We start from the raw sequence: 25,052 nt of genomic DNA, 5'->3' as shown, positions 1-25,052 counted from the left end.
TATATCCAAATATTATGAATTATTATGTATGAATATTAATATTTTACTTAATTTTATATGCCCGATACAGAATTTATATTCATTTCATCAATATTTTTCTCAATTATTGTGCATTAAAAATTTAAATATAATAAGAATAATAAAATATAAATGATAAGTTGAATGATTGTATACAAGTAAGTTAACACATTTCATGTGTTTATTGTACTAAACGAAACCTATAAAACCCTTTTTTATATTCCTAAATTTTAAAAAAATAATCATTACATTTTTTATAAATATATAATTTTTAACTAAATTAAATTTAATTTTTAAAGTATTCGAATTAGAACCGGACCTGAACCGAAACCCGAAAAAACCCGACGGATCGGATCTGGATCTTCATTTTCCAGACCCGGACCCAGACCCGAACCGACCCGAAATATAATGGACCGGGTCTGGATCTCAAGAAACCCGACCCGATCCGACCCGTTGCCATCCCTACTTCTTTTTGAGTTGTCAAAATTTAACAATTTCCTCGTCCAGTAAAAGGAACATAGATTTTTTCGCCACCCAACTTATTGTGTATTTAAAAACTTATCACTAAATTATAATTTTTTTAAACTAATTTTAGGTTTGAACTTTTTTTGTCACTAACTTTAGGTTCGGATTTGATTATTAACAATATGTTATTCTTTTTAGCATTATTATAATATAGTGGTAGTCTGCAATATTGTAGTGATCTGATATGTGTGTATATCTTTATGCGTAGTACTTCATATGCGCACTAGGTAATTTATCTTGGAGGACGAGAGTTTGGCACGCATTTTAAGGCTCCTAAAAGATTTAGTTTTGTAAATTATTTTAATTTTTTTTTGAATAAAAATTTAACGTTTGAATTTTTAAACACAAAAAGAAAATCTCAAAATTATGTTATGAAACTGTGTTTTATAAGAAGTGGAAGTCTCAAAATACATGCCAAGCAGTGGGAAAGAACTATAAATAAATGAGATGGAAGGAGGAGTAATAATATCATAGATGAATGGTAAATTCGAGATATTATAATTAGAATTTTAAAAATTCATTAAATCATCAATCTGAAATCAATGACTTCAAACAATTTATCATCTACAATCAATTCTCAAATAAAATTGAGTCAAGTGATACTATATCTTTATGGAGTTTCACCACCGATTTATATATCATTTAAATCTCAAATCAAGGTTAAGAAATTCTATAATTGTCTATTGTCTACTTTTATTATATTATTGTCTATTCTTTCTTCTTTGTTTCAAGCAGGTGGATTTTCAGTCCGATTTCTCTTGTTTCTTTGGTTCCGCTTCAGATCTAAAGTTTTTTTTTTATCTTTAATTATTATTTTGGTTTGGTGTAGTCTCTCCTTGGTAAGAGTTGGGTTGTTTCTCTCCCTGGTGAGAGTTTTGTTTTTTCTCTCCTTTGTTTGTGAGAGTATGATCTTTGATTTAGTGATAAAAGCTGTTAAGGGATTGCAACTATGGTCGATAGTTCAAACAAAATTAACTCCAACCGGATGTGGAGAATAGGGTGCTTGTAAATATCTTATCTTCAACAAATCACGTGATTCCATAAAGAATGGCTTAATCAGCGATTGTTTCTGTTTTATGTTTGTTCAACGCGTCTGTTTTTATAAATGTCGTATGATTTTTAATTATTGAATTGATTTTCTACACACAAAAAAACACTCCAACATTTCTCTCTTTTTACTTTACCTCTTTAAGAGCAAGTCCAAGAGTGCCTCAAATTGATGTCCTAAGTTAAAATTTAGGGCATTTGATAAAAAAGGCTGCTCCAACAATGTCTTAGTGATGCCTTATATCACTAGGACAACTCCTTCAAGCCCTATTTTTGGGGCACTCTCTCTCCTTGCCCTATCCCATATTTTATAATAAATTCTTATCAACACTCTCCTTCTCTCTCTACTTTATATTATGTTTTAATGATGAAAGTGAACTTTTAATAATAAAATATTAAACATATAGAGAAAATAAGGCACATTGTTGGAGTTAAAGTTAGTTGAATATGTCCTAAACTACTTAGGACATAATTTTTTATATTATATTTAGGGCTTGAGCTAGGACACTGTTGGACTTGCTCTTAGAGAAGGGACATTGTAGTTGTCATCTTTTTTAATGTCTTGAATTACTAGGAGTCACATATAATATTATATTTTAAAGAGTGATTTAAGATTATCATTGGAGATGCTCTCTTAATTTTTTAAAGAGTTTTTTTAAAGCGTTTATTTAATATTCTAGAATGTCTAATTTTTTTGTTGCAGAAGTGTCTTCTTGAACAATAGACATTGATTTATCAATAGAGACTGATTAAAAAAAAATAAAAATAATGCCAACCAACCCAAAAATTATGTCATGCGGTACATCATGTCTCCATGTTATTCTATTATTGTTTTTACAATACAAAGCGTATTTCTATCGGCATTTCTCAAATTTCTCCTCTGTTTCAAGCAGAAGCTGAAACTCCAGAACCATCTGTTTATACAACCGCGTCCCCCGAAGGCTGTAGTACTTTCCAGAATCTTCTCCGCCTTCCATTTCCATTATAAATACTCAGCAAACATTCCCTATTTACTATCAAAATCAAATCATCTCTACAATCACAAACGCAATCGCAAACACAATTACTCTGTTTTTGATTATATCACCATGGATTTCAGGCTAATGGGAATCGATCATCCCCTCCTCAACACTTTCTACCACATTCTCGACGACGATCATCACGAGAGCAACAACAAGAACAAGTCTGAACAGGCGAGGAGCTATGTTCGCGATGCCAAAGCAATGGCGACTACTCCAGCTGACGTGAAAGAGTACCCGAACGCCTATGTGTTTGTTGTGGATATGCCTGGCTTGAAATCAGGGGATATTAAGGTCCAGGTGGAGGAGAAGAATGTGCTGGTGGTGAACGGAGAGCGGAAGAGAGAAGAGGAAAATGGCGTCAAGTATGTGCGGATGGAGAGGAAGGTCGGGAAGTTTATGAGGAAGTTTGTGTTGCCTGAGAATGCTAATTTGGAGAATATTAAGGCGGTTTGTCAGGACGGTGTGTTGAGTGTTACCGTGGAGAAGTTGCCGCCTCCGGAGCCTAAGAAGCCTAAGACCATCGAGGTTCAGATTGCTTGAGTGACGATGAAGCTTCGAGATTGTTCTGGAGTTCTTTATTTTGTTGTTGAAATTTGAAAATAATTAGTTTTGGCCTTTTGGGTGATGTATTTGATAGCTACTTAATGAGTTAATGGATGTAGTTCTGCTTTATACGTAATGGATGTGATTTTTTTTTTTTCCAAATAGAAGGAGATAATTTAATAAATAACAGTCATCACGGCATCTACAAGAATGATCGAGTCGAACAAATATGAAATTGATTAACACGCTTATCTTCATAACCAAGATGAGACAAATAAACACTCAAGATGAGACAAATAAGCGATGTTGAAATTAACGATGGTATATTTATGGATCCTTACTCTGTGTTCACCATATTTTCCAAAAAATCCATTTGAGCTATCAACCACAAATGCAATTCACGCAAGGCTTTTATTGATAGATCTAAATCAATTCTCATAAAAGGAGAGAAAATTAACACACTCTCACCAGGAAGAGAAATCAAACGATAATTATAACACACGATAAAAAATCCAACTGCAAAGCGCAAACTAAGACGATTAAATCTGCACCACGAACCTACACCAGGAGATAATCGACCCACTCACAAATCCAAAGAGCCTTCTGGAAGCAAATAAGAACGAAAATCAAAAATTTCAGTGATATAGATCTAAGATAACTTTGCTCGAATTGGGAGTTTTATTGAGAAACTCAATGAAAAAAGCAAGATCAACTAAAGAACAAGCAATTAAAGGAGAGGATTTGGGACTTTCCACCGAAAAATCGGTGGAAGCCCCGTCGAAATGAAAAAAGAGGGAAGGAGCTAGAGAGAAGAGAGAAAAAAGGCTAGATGGATGTGATTTCTTGTCAGATCAAAGTAAGTCCAAGAAATATTGTAGTTTAAGTATCAAGATTTAAGACATATTTAATATTTTCATTGGCTTTATTAATTCTCTCTACAAGCCTCTCCTCAAAACCCTAAAAAAAAAAAAAATCCTCTCAAACTTCTTCCTTTTTCCTAGCCGTCGTGAGGGGCTTCCATCTGTTTTCACCGGTAAAAAGCCCTAAATCAGTTATTTTCTTTATTTTGTTCTTATTTTTCAATAATACTCCTCCCAGGTAAGGATTTCTATCTATTCAAGATTGTATCTTTGTTTGATAAAAAAAATTTTGGGTGAGTTTTGTTCCCAATTTATTTGGGTTTTGTTTATTCTATCCTTGTGAAAGCTTGGTGTGTTTTTTGGTGTGTTTTGGTGTGATTCAATATCCAAGACGCTAGATCTACCAGATTTTCAAGAGATTGATTCAGTGGTAAATATTTATATGGGATTGTAGTTACGATCGATAGCTCAAACAGATTTTGATGAAGTTTTGATGAAGGCTATATGTGTACATATCAATTTCAACATATCACTGATTAATCTAGTATTTATAAAAAGGCTATTCAGTAAAATGTGAATTTCAGTTAATTTTTTTTTCAATGAATGTTCTTTTTCCTCTTTCAAGTTTTATTGTTCTTTGGAAAAAGTAATAACTAAATGTGGCGGTTTGAAATGAATCAAATATGTGTAAAGAGAACTAGAGTTATTTAGAACAAATTATATATTAATATATTAAAGCACAGAGTATACAACTAAATGTAAAGAATTCTTAACAATTATATTGGCAACTACCCACGCCTTCGATGATGACACACCTACAGTCAAAACAAAATTTAGGACATTTTGGTTGACAATCATTGTCGTTATTGCAAGGCCATCCAGGTCCATTAGTAGTATATTTTGCTGGCCCACTCGTCAACTTTGACCCTTCAACCACCACAACATTGGAAAATTGTGAACCTGCACACCATCAAAGCATTATTATATTAATTAGAGTTGTGATTATCAAGTGCACGACTAGTTAAACTCATAAAAAGAAGTAGGCACTTATTTTGCTAGCTAGCAAAATAATTACTAATACATTGATTTACTAGTATATCAAAATACATAATATTCACACCTAGATTATATATACACTTCATTCATTATATCAAATTACATAATATTCACACTTATATTAACATAAAAGAAGTATTACAATACTAATTTCGTTATTCCACACATATAATCACATAATTTTGAAATTAAACAATAGAGTGTGAGATCTAGATTTTGAAGACTATGCATGGAGTATATATAAAAAAGATGATATATAACATGTCTTTCATACATGTCATTTTGGCCCATGATTGCTTTTGTGTTCCGTGAATACAATAAAATTAACAGATCAATTTCATATCATGTTTGTCCATGGACATATTTTTACGCATTATATTAAATATAAGTTCTCTGAATTCTATCACACAAAGTGTCCTAGTTACCGATATATGCTTACCACAAATTGCAAATACAAATGCTAAACAGATAGCTAATACAAATAAGTTCTTCGTCATATTGGCCTATAAACTACAATTGATAACAAACTAAATTTTATTATAATTTTGAAATGAATGTTGATAATGATCTACAACCATACATACATAAGACAATCATATATATACTAAATACTTCTTCATTAGATAACACCATAAAATCTATTGGATTTTGTATTTGTTTTGTTAAAATCTACATTAAATACAAATATATGTATAAACTTAAATATTGATTTAAAATAACAAGATCTCAAAAGATTTCAAATCCCGAAAGATTTCATTAAATATTTATAGATATCTTAAAGCATTTTCAATAGTGCTCTTAAATCATTGTTTAAAAAATAATATAATATGTGGCTCCTAGTAAGTTAATAAATTGAATATCGTGACGACTCCAACCCTACTCTTTATACTCACTCTTTATTCATATTTTATTATTATTTGAGAGAAAAGTGGGAGAGAGATTTAGAGAGACATGAATAGAAATAGAAGGAAGTGATTATTTTATTTAATGAAAATAAGTTGAAAGCACCTAGATGTTAACGGAGAGAGAGGAAACTCCTAAATTTTTAAAGAACTACTAGGAGTCCATTGGAGTTCTAATTTTTTATATCTTCTTTAAATTCGGATTTAGGAGCTTGTTTGAGGACTTATTGGAGATGCTCTTAAGGTCTTATTACTGTTAAAGCCGAAACAATTAAAAGTTTGGTATGTCGGTACTTGGGCCGAATTATGGGACTACTTATTTAATTAATTATCCTTCTAAACTAAAATTATTATCTTTTTTATATTTTTTAAACAAAAGAACTCAATTTTCAAAAAAATAACATTATACAACATAGCAACTAGTCTTTTTAACTAAAACACATTATCTTTGTCAGATTCTTAACTAAAAAATTGATTTTTTAAAAATAACACATGCAACATACATATAAAAAAGATAATATTGTTATATATAATTATTAATATACAACCGATGATATGTTCCAACTAAATACATTAATATTATTATTAATCCATGTTATCACATTAAAAGTAATATCATAGATCTATACTATCTATTTATACTGGACTATACTATATCTTATTATTATTATTCTATTAAAACTGTTATATTAATAAATTTATTGGTCGGTCAAGTTTTATCGGTCAGTCGTTATTATTCTACGGGTCTCCTTAATATATAATAATGTGTTTTAATAAACTTTTTTCTTATCAAAAAAGACAAAATATTTAAATATTCGGTCAGTATGATCAGTTTGTATTTTAATTAAATTTAAAATATAAAAGATAAAATTAGAAATGTTATAAATCACCGTGATATGTGTTATAAGTTAGTATATTTATAAGCTGTGAAGTTCAAAAAATCTTGTCAAATTAAATACTTAACCGAACCTCAAAATTCTAATTTTACCTTCAAGACACACTTCATATTATTATAACTTAAATACTCGTAATATATATATTAGCGTAAACGTACTTTCTTTTTTTATAGAAAAGGAAATAATTCAATAAATAATAGCCATACGGCATCTACAAGAATGATCGAGTCGAACAAACATTAGAAAAAATTAACATGCCTGTCTTCATACCTAAGATGAGACAAATAAGCGATGTTGAAATCGACGATGGTACATGTATAGATCCTTGCTCTGTGTTCACCATCTTTTTCAAAAACTCCGTTTGAGCTATCAACCACAAATGCAATTTTCGAAGGCCTTTATAGATGAATCCAAACCAACTCTCACAAAAGAAGGAGAGAAAAATCACACACTCTCACCAGGGAGAGAAATCAAACTATAATCAAAACAAATTACTAGAGAAAATCCAATTACAAACTAAAACAATGAGATCTGCACCACGACACGCATAGGAGATAATTGATCCACTCACAAATCCAAAAAGCCTTCTAGAAACGAATAAGAACGAAAATCGAAAATTTCGATGATATAGATCTAAGAAAACTTTTCCCGAAAAGAGAGATTTATTAAGAAAATCAATGAAAAAGCAAGAACAATCAAAGAACTAGCAATCAAACGGAAAGATTTGGGACTTTCCACCGGAAAACCGATCGAAGCCCCGTCGGGGATGAAAAGATCAGGGAGGCGGTTAGATAGAAGAGAGAAAAGAAAACTAGGATTTTTTTATTGCAACAACTTTTGCGCAAACGTACTTTTATAACAAACAAATCATTTTAGATTTAACTTATAACAATTATTATTATCATAAATAATTGTAAATTATTGATTAGTAATATATGTGTGTGTATAACTCCGTGTATATAATCTACATATAAATAATTGGTTAGGTTCAACATTTTTCCAGTTTGATTTCAATTGATAACCGAAATAGCAACCATGACAATGAGTTCAGTTTTTAAATTTTCAATTTTAGTTTTATACAATTTAATTTTTAACATTTTTTACCGATTTCGGTTTGTAATCAATTTTGATTTTAATTTATTTTTTACTCGATCCTCATAAATATAGTGCTTATTTAGTGGGTTTGGTAGGGCTCAGCCAATTCAGTCTGGAATAGATTGAGAATCAAAAATCAATGTTTACGGGACCAATCCAGATTCACTGAACCACAAACGAACTGAAATATGTGCTTATAGTTACTGGCTTACTGCTAATGGTTGGGTAAATTTTTACTTTTGCTAATGGTTAGACACGTTGAATCTTTTTCTTTTTTGTCACTAATTTTAAATTCGAATTTTTTTTGTCACTAAAGTTAGGTTCGGATTTGATTATTAACACTATATTATTCATTTTAGCATTATTAAAATATAGTGATAGTCTGCAATATAATGGTAATCTGATATGTATCGATATTTTTATATGTAGTACTCCGTAATATTGCGACAAAAAATCCAACGTTTTTTTTAAGAAAAAAAACAAATTTAAATTCAAACGTTAAATTTTATTCAGAAAAAATAAAATAAAATAAGTTTTGAAACCAAATTTTTTAGGAGTCTCAAAATGCGTGTCTAACTCTGGTCCTCCATAGTAAACTACCTAGGACACACATATGTAGTAATACATACTCCCTCCGTCCCTCTCAATAGTTTACGTACACTGTTTGCTCGCATTTTGAGGCTTCTATAAAGTATAGTTTCATAATTTTTTTTTAAAAAAATTCTATTTTTAATAAAAGTTTAAACATAAAACTTTTATTCAGAGAAAAAAAATTAAAAAATATATTATGAAACTATAATTTAAATGAGCATGGAAAAACGTGTCAAAAGTAACGTAAAGGAATGAGGGGGACAGCGGGAGTATAAGGATATAGTCATAGGGGTGGCAATATCAGACACGACCCGAAACCCGATTTACTGAGATAGAAATCCAAAAGTGACCTGAAAAATGAAAATACCTGAGTGATCCGAAATTAGAATTTCATTTCTAATTATTTCAATTTGTTGTTTTATTCAATTTTAAGTGATTTTAGCTTGACCCGAAATCGACCCGATTGCTGTCACGAACACGACCCGTTACCCGAAATTGTCACCCCTAGATATAGACACAGATCACCTTAATATTGCAGACTAACACTATATTTAATAATGCTAAAAAGAATAACATGATGTTAATAATCAAATTGGTGTTAATAATCAAATCGGAACCTAACGCTAGTGATAAAAAAAATCTGAACCTAACAATAGTGACAAAAAAAGAAAAAATTACAGTTCAAAAGGGGGGTAGGGCGATACAAAAAGAACTCTGTTCTTTTTTTTTTTTAGTCTATCTATAAGAGGAGATCATATGAAAAATGTAACCGATTCTTTCGTTTCTTTGGGCCACTGGCCGTCCGCCGGGAGTTTCGGGTTTAATACCGATATTTTAGCAACAAATCTAATAAATCTAAGTGTAGTGCTTGGGGTATTGGTTTTTTTTGGAAAGGGAGTGTGTGCGAATCACGATTTTATTTTCTGCTAAGTAAACTTTTAGTAAGGACTTCCTGCGATCGGAGATGCTCTAAGAAGATGGATATGCAACTGCAACAAGGAAACACTAGGCATTACATAGAAAGGAAAACCACATCAACCATAGCACACCAGAAAAACACACACACAGAGACATCCATTACATTACATACTAGTACTAGGCACTAGCTGAACCAAAAACAAAGTGACACTTTAAGTTACTTATTTCTAACAACAGAACACGAACATTCCAGAACCGTCCCGAAACTCAAGCGATCTGAACCTCGATGGTCTTAGGCTTCTTCGGCTCCGGAGGCGGCAACTTCTCCACCGTGACACTCAACACACCGTCCTGACAAACCGCCTTGATATTCTCCAAATTCGCATTCTCAGGCACCACAAACTTCTTCAAAAACCTCCCCACCTTCCTCCCCATGCTCAGATACTTGACGCCCTCCTCCTCTTCTCTCTTCCGCTCTCCGTTGACCACCAGCACATTCCCATCCTCCACCTGGACCTTAATATCCCCTGATTTCAGTCCCGGCATATCCACCACAAACACGTAGGCGTTCGGGTACTCTTTCACATCAGCTGCAGTTGTCGCCATGGCTTTCGCGTCGCGGACGTATCGGCGTTCGTGCCTGGACTTGTTTCTCTTGGTGTTGCCGGTGTCGGTGGTGTCTTGCTCGTCGTCGTCGAGGATATGGTAGAGAGTGTCGAAGAGTGGGTGATCGATTCCCATGAACCTCAAATCCATAGTGACAAGTGAGTAATGTGTTTGTTTGTATTGATGATTTGATTTTGCAGTGACTTGTTGATGGAAACAACAAGAGAGATGGGGAGTTTATATAGGGGTGGAAGGGGGAGAGAGTTCTCGAGAATGCTACAGGGGAGGCTTCTGGAGAGCTTCTACATGAGTCGCGAAGGACTCACGAAATCTAGAAACGGAAGGACCGAAATATTTTTATTTTTAAAATCGGTTGCTAAAATAGGTAAATATTATCTTAGTCCAACATAAAAGCAGATAGACATTAAAATAGATATTTTGTTTAGAGATGATTTAATTTTGAGTTAATTTGCTGATGAAAAAAGGGGAAACGTTTATCCAGCAGCAGGCTAGCAGGTTCGGGAAAGTACCACATCAGGGGAGAAAATGGATACACATGGGCAGGAAACACACGTGTTTTTATGAAAACATGGACACGTGGAGTATCTTGTATTTTAGGAAAATTATTTAAATACTCTTTTATAAAATACTTATTTTTAAAGTTTTCTTGAAAAATAAAAAACATGTTACTAAAATTCGGTTTGAACGGTTTCAGAAGTTCAAACCGAACCAAACCAAATTTTTCGGATTAGAAAATTTACAAACCGTACTCAAATCTAATGTTATAAAAACCATTCCTAACCGAACCAATTCTTAACGGATTGGTTTGGTTTGGTTTGGTTTCGGTTTAAACCAAAATATTAAAAAAAATCATATATTTTTATATTTTGTAATAATTCTTAGTGCTCTTTTTTTTTACTACGCAGGAACCCGCAGCCGCTATTTTTCGGGTGCGCACCGGGTAAACCACAAGCTCACGTAATAGCCTGCTTTTCATCACTTAATAAAATATAAAGTTGAAACTTGTATAATTCTTCGATATAAATAATTTTAGGTGTTATCCTTATACTAGTTGATAACCCGTGCCAAGCACGGGTTTAAATAAAATTTTAAAATTTATTATTTATTGAAAGAATAATGTCTTTTTTAGTTACATTATCATATTTTTATTATACCTATTTAAATTATTATTTTTAAATGATATTTAAATTATTGTTATTTAATATAAAACTTTCTATATATTAAAATTTGATCCTACTTTAAATTTATTTCATAAGAATATGTGTCCTCTTCTATGGAGTCCACAAAATAAGAGTATTGGCGTCCAAAATTATTTAAAGATGATCTACTCGTTTCAATTTTAATTTTTTTTAGTCTACAATATTTGTAAACATCTGACAATTTGTAGGTTATGTTCTGCAATATAATCGTTGCAATCAAAAGATAAAACAATTATATTATAAATCACTAAACACTATATATGTTCTAAAATATAACTCATAAGTAGAATAATGATTTTAATGATTGTAAATGTTGAAAGATGTTAATAATTAATTGATAATTATATATTTAAAACTACTTAAAGATGGTAAATTATATATAAAATTTGAATAATTAAAGATATTATTTATGATTATACTAAGAGATTATGACTGGTACTTACTGCGTCTTAAATGCGTACTTTATGGAGCTTAACTCTAACAGTATGTTTTATTTTAGTAAAATTACGATGTTGTTTGATGATTTTTAAATTGTGAAAATAATATTCAAGATCAACACGTATAAGTTCGTTTATAGCGTCTTTAATCTTGAACAAAAATTCAAAATTTTAAGTCATAATTATTTTATTCATTTAATAGGCAAACATTATATATAATTCTAGTTGGAGTTTTTGTAGATCTAACAGTTATTGTAGTTGTTTGATAAACTGATATTATAGTTTGACAAAATTAATTAACTTTCCAAAAGTAATTTGATATCAAATATTTTGACGTATGTCTAGAGTTTTGGTTCTTTTATTATATGCTGCAATATGGATGATGACTTAATTTTATTTGAGTTTCTATTTGTCAAGTCAGTGTTACCACCGCCTTATTCGTCTTTATCGCAATCTTCTGAAAAACATTGAATGATAATAATTATTATTATTAAAAAAAATATGACCAAGTTTTTTGGTACTTTGGTATCAATATTGAATCTTGTTTATTTTAATTTGAAATATGATAGAAATTTTATAGATTTGTTTCGTAAATTAAATTGTATGAGTTTTAAAATTAAAACGAATATTTGACGTATGTCTAGAGTTTCGGTTCTTCTATTATGTGTTGCAATATGGACAATGACTTAATTTTTTTGAGTTTCCACTTGTCAAGTCAGTGTTACCACCGTCTTATTCGACTTTATCGTAATTTTCTGAAAAACACTAAATGATAATAATAATTATTATTAAAAAATATATGATCAAGTTTTTTGGTACTTTGGTATCAATATTGAATCTTGTTAATTTTAATTCTGAAATATGATAGAAGTTTTATAAATTTATTTCGTAAATTAAATTGTATGAGTTTTAAAAATTAAAACGAATAATTTCGTTGACATTATTATTCTATTGATAGGATATTATATTGATATCAATATGAACACCTTATTTATTTGAATTCTGAAGCATAATAAAAGATTTATAGAGTTGTTCCGTATATTAAATTATTTGAGTTTTAAAAAATTAAAACAAATAATTTTGTTGGTAATATATTTTTATTAGTAAGATAATTGTTATAATACAAAATCCTGTCAAATATAGAAGTTTTTTGATAATAGTAATAATTATTAAATAAAAAATAATATGATGATAGCCAAATTTTGATATGAATTTTATAGAACTGTTTCATAAGTTAAATTGTTAGCGATTTAACTGTGCGGATAGGATAAATGTTATATTACAAAATCGTAAACACCATGGAAGTCTTTTTATAGTAGGATAATAATCTTAACCAATATTGAAATTTTTAATACTAAAATCCGAATCAATATAGAATTCTTCTCATAATTGTATAATAATAATTATAAAATCCTAAAAATGTATAATAATAAGTATAAAATCCTAACAATATGAAAATCTTTTCATAATTCTATAATGGTTATTGTTACTAAATAAAAAATTTATATAACATTATCCTAATCAATATTGAAATTTTTAATAATAAAATTCTAATAAATACAGAAGTCTTTCACTGTCTTAATGAATATTGGGGTCTTTAATAATAAAATTTTATTCAATATAGAAGTCTTTTGATAATAATATATTAATGACTGTAAAATCCTAATCAATATGAAAGTGACCGAATTTTGGTACTTTGGTATCGATGTTCCACCGAAACGTGGTTTCGCTTATTAATAAAGGGTATTGATGTTGTTATGAAAATCAATAATTCATTTTATTTTAAAAACTACACAAAATATTTTATTTAAAAGAGAAAAAGGAATAAAGGTTAATTATGAATGAAGAGTATATGAAATAAGGATGGAGAAAAGGAGGAGAATAATATTAAAAGTAAGAAATATCTATAATATTGATCGACACTTCAACACTTAAATACCTAAATTAAATTTATAAAAATATTAATTATATAACATACGTGCTAACGGTTCGGTTCGGATATTTCGGTAAGTTGAAGGTGAAAATCGAAACCAAATCGAAAATAGTTGGTTTTTCAATTATCAAAACTAAAATCAAAATCAAACCGTTAAGAAATCAAAATATTTGGTTTGGATGGTTTGGATCGGCGGTTTCTGATAATTACGCTCCGGCAAGTACAACACTTTTCATTTGTCCTGCACTAGGGGAAAATCTATTAGGCAAAAGTCCTCGTGAATTTCAACAACACAAGGAGCAAAAGTAGTACACTCATGACTCAGCCGCGTCCACAAAACATCCTCTTTAATGTCGGATGACTACAGTTGATAAATCTACCAAAACATGCAGCTGCATCCATGGAGTCTTTTATAAAATGTCATGATTATCACTTCAATTAATTATCACTAGGGAAAAAAGAGTTCAATTAAAATGGAATTATTTGTTACAAAGAGATTTTAGAAAATCGGGCATGACTCATTCACAAATAGACTATCCAATTAACAACAATGCAGCAATTTTAAATTAACAAAATCATTTAATCAAATCCATTTATCCAATGCGGCACCGAATTACAGATTACAGTACTAAATTAACTATCAGACTGAAGCAAAATAAACGCAGATCAGAAACAGTTTGAGTTTGACGGAATAAAATAAAGAAAACAAACACCGCTATCTTAATATTACAGCTAACACCAGGCTTAGCATTACAGCAAAACAATACACCAAATCGTCGACAGCAGGGTTCGATTTATGCAGGACTTCAACAAAAAAGAAAAACAAGTGACTCGTGAATCTGTTACTAGCGGTGACTCAAACATACAAACCAAGCAAACACCTAAATAATGAACTAACTACAAAAGCTTAGGCAACTCGACATTTAACGAACTCGGAAACAAGGTTGCAGCAGTGCGACTCAAAACCACAATCGAACAGACTCGGCAGTCAGCAATCAACAGGAAAAAAGAAAATTACAACCGAAAATCAAACTCGCGACTCATAAAAACAAACCCTGCAGCACTGCTACCCAGCTGGAAATTGACACAACTCGCCAAACTACAACTCGAATAAAACTAAAACGGAAGAAACTCGGATGGCCATGACTCAGACGCGACTCGATTGACAGTAACGAAAAGAGACAACTCAAATGCAGCTTACAACTATAACTTGCCGGTGACTCATCTACACAAAACTATCAAAAACCGACTGCTAGCTTCTCGAAAACAGACTCAGCTTCAAACTCACAGGACTCAAAACAGACATCTGCTACTCAGTATTATAACTCGGCAACTGAAAGAAAAAGAACTGACAACAGCCAATCTCATGATTCATCAAGCAGATAAAAGAGCGAAAACTAGGATGAAGGCGGTAAACGAAACAAGAAGAAAGAACAAGCAGTCGTGTTTTAATGTTTTGAATGAGAAAAAGCAGGGGAGGAAGTTTTTAAGTTTGATTTGGTTTAAAACAAGCGAAAATAACAACAGATTAACGAAAACTGGGTTTTTATTTGGTCTTAAAGAACAGTGGTTTCTTGAACAGCAGATTAATGAAAACTTTAACACTCCTTTTTTTATAAATTTTTACACTTACTACTTTGCAATTTAAATAATAAAAGTAAAAACATAATATTTTGGAATCTCTTTAATTGATATTGCCTGAAGCCCAAATACACGGCTTTTTACTTTACTATCCCTCAACTGTTCACTGTATTTACAAAAAGTTACCCCTTGACCTTCTTGACTTATACGCTTTTATGTATTATACAGTGTATACGTATTACACAATTTTTGAAAACAAAACACAGGTCAATCACCAGAAAAAGAAGATGCTTGCCCCGATGCTATTCAAACTTGAATTTTGAAATTCAAAATTGCGGTGCATTATTTCTTCCTCTTCCTCTTTATCTCTGTAACTTTCCTATCTTGATATATATATTTTTGATGAACTTGAATTGCAAACTAATTATAGTTAATTCCTGCAGATGATGATGGTGATACACACGATGATACACACAGTCACACATAATACAACTACGGTCTATTTAGATCTCTTCTCCTATCATTTTGTCTCTTTTACTATTTTCTCGATTTTGTTATATGTAACTGAATACTGACTATAATTGTTTGGTTTTTTAGATGATGATGATTAACGATATGCAGATGTTTGGATGTTGCTGGACAGCCACCGTCATTGTTTTTGTGAAATCTTGGTTAGTTATTGATAAACTTTCTTAAAATTCTTTATTAAGTTGTTACGATATGAAAGGTGGAAGTTACAATTATGATTTGTTTCAATGATGAATAGATGGAGTAATTTGTGAAAGCATGAATCAGTTAGATTTATTGCGTACTTGAGTTGTACGTGCTTTGTAGGTTAACTGTTTGATTAAAGTCCTAAGAGAGTTTAATTTGTTTATTATACTTATATACTTATATTCTTTTTCAATAATGAATGTACAATGACTATTGGAATTAATTGGCAGGTTGTATGAATTTTTTTTTGTGAAGCAAGAAGCACAAATTTAAGATTTTATTACAATGTAAAGGTACACAGTTATACATAAAACCGTGATTTGTTCCTATTTACATCATTGTTATGTTTTGGTTGTAGTATAAATATTTGATTCGAGTTTTGTCCGAATTTGTTGATGACTATGTTAGAGTTCAAAATGTGTGATGTGTCAATTTACTTCCCAATATACTGTAGTTTCGTAAGTACCATTGGATTGGGGTGTTGTATATTTGGTGTCTTAATTGGTCTTTATTCTGTGTTTGTGGAGAGAAAAAGCCTTAATTTTACGTGTGTTGGAGGTGGTTTCCTGGAACTTTCCTGAGTAAATCCGTAATATGTTAAGTGGTGTTCCTGAATTTGAGTTGGATCCAAATATATAGTCCAATTTGATAACTGGTCCTGAAAAATATCAACGAATCGATTTAAATGTATGATCTGGGTCTTTAAGTCATATTAGTATTAGTATTAGTATATTACTAATATGTTATTAGTTTTCTGCCAAGACTTATTTAGCACATGTTTAGATTAGGTTACCAAATATCATATTTTAATTTTCTGTGTTCTAAGTTTGTTAGGAATGTTTTTCTTTTTTGTGTATTTTTTTTGCTACACATTAACCTTTTTATGGAAGCTCCCTGTATTGATAAAGACTTTGTACAATCAGCATTCTTCTGAAAGTCTACCACCTTCTGCTTCTCGGTTTCTTGATTCCTTATGAATTTCCAAGTCTTCGGCTTCTTTTCAAGGTTCTTTCCTGCACATATATTCACTTAATATTTTATGTTCACTGTGTTTGTGTCATATGAGCTATGCACTAATATTTTATGTTCACTGTGTTTGTTATTATTTTTTGCATAACAAAACCCTACCAAATTTACTTTTGTATATTGTATTTATAGTTTTTTACATGTTAATAGGCTATATACATATACCAAGAAGATTATACTCTTCTCTTTTCTTCATAAACGTAATCAAATCTCATATTTTGAATTCTATTCTCTCATCTCTCCTCTCATGTATCTGTTCTTTGTTTCATTCGTGGTCTTTGAATTTATTTTAAATTTTTGGCATAACTTTAATCTTATTATATTTGATTTTAAAGATATCAACTAAAATAATGAAGTTGTGATATGTGCAGGTAGCAATCAAGTTTATGAGATTTTATTGAAGAAGATGTTACGATTCTCACAAACATTAAAGGTAAAGAACTAACTATTTATAAGTGTCTTTGAATGAATTGCACACAAAGTGTTTGCTATTAGTTCTATTCAGTTTTATTGTAATTTTTCGAAACTAATCTATATATGTATACCGAATAAATGCGTACAGATGTTTGCTGACATAATTTTAAATGGATATGGTAGTCGTAAGTTGTAGTTTTGAAATAGCTTTTAATTGATTTCAAGTGTTTAAAACTTTAACACATCAAAGATAAAGAACTAACTATTTAAGTGTCTTTGAATGAATTGCACACAAGGTGTTTGCTTTAAGTTCTATTCAATTTTATTATAATTTTCGAAAATCGATCTATATGTATACTGTATAAATGTGTATATATGTTTGTTGATAGTTTTGAAAGAACTTTTAATTGAATTTAAGTGTTTAAACTTTGCAAATTGATTTGAATCATGTAGACATTTGCTGTAACTTATATCACTATTCTATTATCAAACTCTTGAGATTCTTGCCTTATTTGTATTCTTATTTTCAATGGTGGTAGGTACTGTAACTTATATCTACGATGATTCTGTTGATAGGAGGTCTGAGGTCGTAAAATAGTGGAGGCCTTTGAAGACTGGAGTATTTTTCAGGCAGTTGATCACGGTATTGACAACACTTTGGTTTCTGAAAATATATCATCTTTCTCATGAATTCTTTGCTTTGCCAGCTAAGGAGAAGCTCACGTATGATACAACCGGTGGCAAGAGAGGCAACTTTACTGTCTCCACTCATCTTAAGGTATATTTAAGATTTATCACACAATTAATATAATGTATGATAGGCTTTGATTTGTACACACATGATTTAGCTAATTGTTAGAACCATTTAGATATTACACGTTAAGGTTTTTAATTTAAATCAAGTTCTTAGGTTCGTAAATGCTTCTAAGTTCTCATTTTAGTGTTCCTCATTAATGGCAGAACCTGAACCAAATGACGATAAACTTAGACTGCAACCTGGACTGAGATTTAACTAATGATAATGACACTAGCTTAGTCTGCACCGTCAGCTGAGCTTCCCAACTCCACAAATGAACACAAAATTGTTTTAGTCTAGGCTAATAAAATTGCACATAATGTGTTGGATAATTAACACTAGCAACCATTAAATCGAACTACAAAATCGTGATCTTTCAATCAACTGATCATTCTCAGGAATTATTATTAGATAATAGTAATGCAGTATAATATATTATAGTAACTAATACAATACAGGGTGACAGCGCAATGGACTGGCATGAGTTTGTAACCAATTAGTGGTCGGGATTACTCCCGACGGCCTCATAACCCTGAGGGATGGAGGTCCATCACAGAAGAATACTGTGAAAAGTTACAGGATCTTGGTACCAAGTTACTGGAAGAGTTATCAGAGGCCATGGTCCTTGAAAAAGAGATTATTACAAAAGCTTGCGTGAATATGGAACAAAAAGTGTTACTTAATTACTATCCCCGTGTCCCAAACCCGACTTGACACTTGGATGCAGAAGGCATACAGACTCAGGTGCAATTACCCTTTTGCTTCAGGAGCAGGTTAGTGGATTACATGCCACTCGGGATGGTGGCAAACTTCAATTACGGTTAAGCCTATGGAAGGAGCTTTAGTTGTCAATCTGGGAGATTATGGTCACGTAAGTCATTCCTCTCCTAATTGACAAATATTTTCGTGTTAATTATTTTGTTAGCAAACAAATAATGTGTGTTACTAAACAAGATTATTCTGTGTGCAAGTTCATTTTATAAATATCCTAATATGGGAAGATCTTTTTCCACTCTTTGAAATAAATTTTGGTGCTTCCAGGAGATTTTCTAGCTTATTGTTTATTTCCATGTATTTGTGTCTTCGTGGCAGGAACAAGTCCTTAAAAGTTTTCATGATACAGAGTTTTGGTATGCAGAACAAGGTAGCATGTTAGGAAATTTAACATGTTCAGGCTCATTCAGGAGGATCATTCCTCCGCCTCAGCATACAGAACAAAAGTTGTGGCTGCCATTTCTTTGTGTACCTTCCAACGGCCATTCTGGTAAGTGAAAGAAGCATTTACGACACCAAAGCAATTGCACTAATCAGATCCTTAAAGCAGCGATGGCAATTAACAGTAGCATTCTTGCTGAGATGGAAATCCCAAATACATATTTGGCATCTATTTATAAGGTTAGCGAACAACCCTTTTAAACAATTCAAGTTTGATTTATTTTCCTAAGCATCAATCAGATTTTATGATAATTATATAATACTATTAGACTATTTGTCCACTAGACATAATGACACGTAATGACATAAATTATCCTGAAAATTATCACTGAAAGTACTAAAACTGTGTAGTGTTAATTTCAATTTCTATTCTGATGGATATTAAATTTTTAAATATATCGATTTAGTTCATTTCTATCATATTTTGTTTGTATGAATGGGGACTGAGATATTGTCATAGGTGACTAGAAGAGCAAATAACAATGATAGAATTGGATTATTGTAATTGAAAACTTTATATACTACAGAAGAATATTATAATAAAACTTTGCACTGTTAATTTTCATTTCTATTATGGGGAATATTAAATTTTAAGCTATATGAACTTGCCTTTTTCTTTTTCTGTCATATTTTCTTCATATCAATGTTGATTAATATAATCTTTGTACTGATGTATAAGATATCTGGAATTTTTTTTTTATAACTTGGACAAAAATATGAAGTTGAGCTATATTTATGAGTATCTTATACATTTTCCGCTAAGCATGAAGGCTGGATCAAATCTTTTTCAACTGAACCCTGAGGATACTGTTGCAATGGACATCAAATTTGTTTGGACAGCTATGGAAGAGTGCCAAAGTCTCGGCCTTACAAAATCAAGATAAATGGGAATCAAGGCTGCTGCTTATTTCTCTTCTAGGAGCTTTTTGGGGGACGAAAGGAGTGTTGGAATCTGAGTTTCTGATGAAAATTGCAAAGTCAAAAGGTACGCCTGTAGCACGGATTGCATTGAGAAGGGCTTATGAGCAAGGGGTGATTATTGTGGTGAATAGCTTCAACAAAGAGAGACTAAAGCAGAATCTTGATATTTTTGAGTGGGAGTTGAGCAACGAAGGGTCCAAGAAGATTGCTGCAATACGGCAAAGGAGGGCAAACCTTGAGCAGCTCTTTATCTCTGAAACTAGCCCTTTTAGGACAGTCCAGGAGCTCTGGGATGGAGAACTTTAAAGATTAAAGATAATTATGCCCTAATTATAATAGCATGCGTAAACCATCTGAACATTGATATTGTATTTATAATGAATTATGGAATGAGCTTGACAAAAGGCCAGAACATACTCTTTCTTTGGAATGCAGCTACTAACTTGATTACAAGTTTTTTATTTGTGGTTTTATTTGTCGATGTTAGATCGAAATATTAGTTAGCAACTTCAATATAAAAGCCGAGACATTGGCATAACATGTTCATTGTCTACTCTTCTTTATCATCATCTCAGGGTTTGTGCATATTTTTTAACTACTTCTTTTTTAAAAAAATTTTTATTTACATTTCAAAATCTATTGGATATTATAAAATTTTATATTAAAAAGCTAACTACTTCTACTAATTCTATTTAGTTACTTATTTTATATATTAAATATTAATCGGTCTCATATTTCATGATGTGTCAAGTGGGGGTGGAGAGAATAATTTATTAAATAGAAAATTTAGGATTATTATTTTGCATCGATTTTGAAAAAGTAAGATAAGTAAAGAAATTTTTTATGCATATTCTTCCCTTTATTTAAAGAAAGTTGTCTTTACTGGATTATGCTTTCCAATTTTTATATGTAAATTATGTAATGATTTCTATAACACACATTTGTTCTCAGTAGTAAGGAATTAATAATTTGAACAACTTCTTTAGAACTATATTTTTCTAACAGATATAATTATCTATATTTTTAGTTTTATACTTCAATAAAATTGTGTGTTATCACCAATACCCATCTAGCAAATCCAGCAAAGTAAAAATGCTGAAAAGTTATAAACATATCTTCATAAAGATGTAAGAAAGACAAAAATTAAATATTAGAGGATTATGTTTTTAACCAGAAGATGCCACCATAACTTTATATTACAAGTGGTGTTAAATGGGCTTATCAATATAATATCTATATTTTTTAGTAAAATATTTATATATTCAATTACAAAACACTTATCAAAAAAAATTACAAAACAAATATTGAAAAAATTGAATAAAAAAATCATTGTAGAAAAATCATTTTTTTTTAACGTAGAAACCCGCAACCGCTCTTTTTTGGATGCGCGCTGGCTAAACCCACGAGCTCACGTAATAACCTAATCATATTTGCCATGCGCAGTGGGAAATCTTTTTAAATATAAATATAAATTTTTAATTACTTATTTTATAAGTAATTAACCAGCATTAACAAACTATTCTTTATGTTATCTTCTTTATTATTTTTCAAATCTTTATTAAAATTTAAATTCATTTTAAAATAAATTAATTTAATAATATAGAATTAATTTCTTAAACCATGCGTAGCGGGCAAAAAATCCTAGTTTTTAAGTATACACTCTAACACATTAATTTTGTGCAAGAGTTTACTTACTTCCCCAAAAACTAAATCTTACTTCTAATGTGAAACGGCACAATGAAATATAGAATCTTTTATTTCACTCTCCGTCAGAATGATTATTCTTTTAAATTGCTTGAATAAAGTACAACGAATAAAGATCTAGTACTTCCCTTTCCATGAATGCCACTTGAGCTTCAACTGAAACCATAATGGAGGTGTTCCCAAGACCCCTCGAGTCAGACTTGAATCATAGACATCAAAATTCACTCGTCTCAAAGAATCCAAGAATACCTGAGCGGGCACAGCAGGCAGAAGCACCGGGCAAGCCTCTGCTGGCACTGATCTTGCTAATTCACGAGCCTTCAGTAGATGTGCATTAGCTATAGATGCCATGTCAAATACCGCATTGCATAGGTCAGAACGGGAATCCATCCGGATCTCTGATTGACCTCCATGCTTGACCAACAACCCATGTTTTTCTGCCACATCAGCAGGTATATAAGAAAATTGGTTGCTTCGACTTGCATGGTATGGCAGTGACTTCAGTAACAACAGAAGTCCACTTGCCTTGCCAATATGTGATGCTGCATGGTCTGCTGCTGTGGATGTAATACCCCCTGCCTGAAGGGTGGAGTACAATAAAGTTGATATGGTGTCCTCGGAATATTTTTCCAATTCTTCTACAGTTTTCCAGATGTCAGTAACCTCCCTCTGGGCATCATTTATACGAGCTTCAACAGACCGCTTCAACCAGCTCTTGCTAACCCTGTGCTCTGATATCACAGCTGCAAGGGCCTGAGCAGTTGGGTGCTCTATCAACTTGTTTGAAAATATCTTGTCTATAACTTCTTGCCACCATAATAGGCGCATAAGCCCGATTTTTGGATCAGAAGCAACATCCATAGCCCTAGCTGTTTCAACATTCAATGCACGGAGGGCAAATGCAGCCTTTCTCATGTTTGGAGGAAGTTCAAGAAGGCACAAGTAATGGTGGTAGTCATAATTCCGCACCTGCTGGACGCAATAGGAAAAAGCCGCCCGTAAACCACCCGAGGCAGAACTTCCACTCATTTAACCCGGTTATAATTCCTGGGGCATGCACACGACCTCGTTATCACAATATAAGAGGCTTTTAAATAATAAGTGACTTGAATCATATGCTCGACTGTCAAACAAGAGTAACAAATGATAATAAAGAGCAAAATGACACTACAATTCTCCGGAAGAATTTATAGAGCTACTGAATAAAAAGGAAGAAAGAACTGGCATGGGGGGGAAGAAACGTGAGAAAAATCTAAAGGTGAATGGACACCCTTACTGTACCAAATATTAATTTATACCAAATATATTGTAAATTGAATTAGCCCTTTAAAGCACATGATATTTAACAATTTCCATAGGACAAGAAAGTGTCATTGTGTGCAAATTACAATATAGGTCGTCCGGGAGGAACAGAGGTTAAGGGGTTCTATTGCAAATTGCATTAGAGATACAAATGTTATCTGATTACTTCAATAAACATATTTAGGGCCAGATGTTGTGACCTGTCTCATCACACACATGAAATATCATGTGAAGTAATTATTTCACAATATATCGTTACTATAACAAAATTGAAAATAACAGCAATATTTGGATGCAAGGAAACAAAGATAAAATAAACATAACCAAGTAATGTGTCATACATTTGTACACGCATTTTCATGTATATGATGTGTATGAGATCACTCATATATGTAGTTGCTACAGATAATGATGTCATTTATTCTTTTTAATCGAAACAATTACTAAGTTTTAAGCTGCATTACAAACTGTTATCCCGAGCCTATATCACAGGCTTTCTATTATGATTCTCAATCGCCTCCCGATTACGCAAATCTGATCATTAATATCCAATCACAAAAAATGCACTTAACTAAGACAATAGCCACATAAATAATAACACTATTAGCTTATTTCAAACCAAGACCCACAAAAAATGTGATTTTCTTCTCAGGACTTTGATCAAACAGGTAACATACTATAACCAAAGAGTGTTAAATATATTTACAAAACTTAATCTATAAGCTATAACATATATTTCAACAAATTAAACTAAAATCAAATATAAAATGGTCGAGGGATTACCTTAGTAATTTGATTTGGAAATTGAAATCAGGGTCTGAATCAATTGCAGTGAGCAGAGTCGAAGAGAACTGTACATAATCAAGAGAAAATGAGTCTTATCCGGGTCCTTTGTGTATTGAGATCCAGGGATGGAAGATAAATGATATTAATGGGGCAGATTTTGAAAACCAGAATTTATGCCGGCCATGTGGAATTTATGCGTTCTCTCGCTGAGTGATTACATGAAAATGGAAATCGCCCCAGAAACGATTTAATTTATTTAGAAAATTAGTTTTAATTTTCTTTTGGTTAAAATATTACACAAATAGATTTAATTTAATTTCGAAAGTGATTTTTCGAAGACTTTTGTTAAAATTTTATGTAGATACTTTTTACTAATAAAAAAGGGATTTTCTCATAAATATTTAAATCCAAAATTATTTTACAAAACTATTATATCTTTCTTAAATATTTTGCAAATATATTGAACTTTTGAAAAAATTTTAAAAATATTGTATGCAATCTGTTACAGTCATATTTGCAACCATATACAACCATATTTGCAACCCTTACGGCATCAATTAACTGAAGTTGCATCAGGTTGCAGACCGTATCTTAACAATTTTTTTTAAAAGATAATATTTTTGCAATTTTTTTCAAAACATAGTAAAATCGTAATTTTTTTATAGAAAAAAAATGATATTTTTGATAAATTCAAAAAAAAAAAAAACAATCACAATTCACAGGGGCACAAGCCACCTATTGGTTATTCAAATACGAAGAACTGAGAAAAGGTCGTGAGAAGATGAGACAATCCTCCTATCTTTTATTTGATGTGTTGCCCTTTTAAGTGTAGACTTAATCATATTTTTTGAATTTTTGATTGGAAGAGATATTCTTTGAATTTTGATAGGTTGTCATCATTAAAAATTAAAATTTTTTTTTTTT

At 31.3% G+C, this 25,052-nt stretch overlaps 4 protein-coding genes, 1 long non-coding RNA gene and 1 pseudogene across 5 annotated transcripts; 4 read left to right on the top strand and 2 right to left on the bottom strand.

Moving 5' to 3' along the window:
• Positions 1-2,460: 2,460 nt before the first annotated feature.
• On the top strand, positions 2,461-3,305 carry LOC108226843 (17.1 kDa class II heat shock protein-like). Its single transcript, XM_017401835.2, has one exon. The coding sequence runs from the start codon at positions 2,679-2,681 to the stop codon at positions 3,150-3,152; it is 474 nt and encodes a 157-aa protein (XP_017257324.1). The 5' UTR covers positions 2,461-2,678; the 3' UTR covers positions 3,153-3,305.
• A 6,234-nt stretch (positions 3,306-9,539) lies between these two features.
• On the bottom strand, positions 9,540-10,404 carry LOC108225374 (17.1 kDa class II heat shock protein). The gene has a single exon (XM_017400219.2). The coding sequence runs from the start codon at positions 10,227-10,229 to the stop codon at positions 9,741-9,743; it is 489 nt and encodes a 162-aa protein (XP_017255708.1). The 5' UTR covers positions 10,230-10,404; the 3' UTR covers positions 9,540-9,740.
• A 5,111-nt stretch (positions 10,405-15,515) lies between these two features.
• LOC135146939 (uncharacterized) lies at positions 15,516-17,136 on the top strand. Its single transcript, XR_010284042.1, has 5 exons — positions 15,516-15,587; positions 15,694-15,747; positions 15,848-15,921; positions 16,195-16,257; positions 16,888-17,136. It is a non-coding gene; the product is annotated as an uncharacterized LOC135146939 (long non-coding RNA).
• Positions 17,137-17,933: 797 nt separating this feature from the next.
• LOC108226148 (flavone synthase-like) lies at positions 17,934-19,472 on the top strand (annotated as a pseudogene).
• Positions 19,473-19,526: 54 nt separating this feature from the next.
• On the top strand, positions 19,527-20,642 carry LOC108226147 (non-functional NADPH-dependent codeinone reductase 2-like). The gene is made up of 2 exons (XM_017401092.1): positions 19,527-19,595; positions 20,256-20,642. Exons 1-2 carry the CDS (start codon positions 19,527-19,529, stop codon positions 20,640-20,642), a joined length of 456 nt encoding a protein of 151 aa, XP_017256581.1.
• A 1,432-nt stretch (positions 20,643-22,074) lies between these two features.
• LOC108225262 (uncharacterized) lies at positions 22,075-24,354 on the bottom strand. The gene is made up of 2 exons (XM_017400090.2): positions 24,126-24,354; positions 22,075-23,087 (listed from the first exon to the last, which is right to left on the bottom strand). The coding sequence occupies exon 2, from the start codon at positions 23,067-23,069 to the stop codon at positions 22,158-22,160; it is 912 nt and encodes a 303-aa protein (XP_017255579.1). The 5' UTR covers positions 23,070-23,087; positions 24,126-24,354; the 3' UTR covers positions 22,075-22,157.
• Between the last annotated feature and the right edge of the window lie 698 nt (positions 24,355-25,052).

This window comes from Daucus carota, chromosome 6 (genome assembly GCF_001625215.2).
Source record: "Daucus carota subsp. sativus chromosome 6, DH1 v3.0, whole genome shotgun sequence".
In the NCBI taxonomy this organism is placed as follows: Eukaryota; Viridiplantae; Streptophyta; class Magnoliopsida; order Apiales; family Apiaceae; genus Daucus; species Daucus carota.
Note: the sequence above shows the minus strand (reverse complement) of the source record. Positions and strands in the feature narration are given on the sequence as shown.

Bases quoted from the DNA above. Each gene is read 5' to 3' on its own strand.
- LOC108226843 (XM_017401835.2), top strand. From the start codon at position 2,679: ATGGATTTCAGGCTAATGGGAATCGATCATCCCCTCCTCAACACTTTC.
- LOC108225374 (XM_017400219.2), bottom strand. From the start codon at position 10,229: ATGGATTTGAGGTTCATGGGAATCGATCACCCACTCTTCGACACTCTC.
- LOC108226147 (XM_017401092.1), top strand. From the start codon at position 19,527: ATGGCAATTAACAGTAGCATTCTTGCTGAGATGGAAATCCCAAATACA. The intron at 19,596-20,255 runs GTTAGCGAACAA...TTGTTTGGACAG, and splicing joins ATTTGGCATCTATTTATAAG to CTATGGAAGAGTGCCAAAGT.
- LOC108225262 (XM_017400090.2), bottom strand. From the start codon at position 23,069: ATGAGTGGAAGTTCTGCCTCGGGTGGTTTACGGGCGGCTTTTTCCTAT.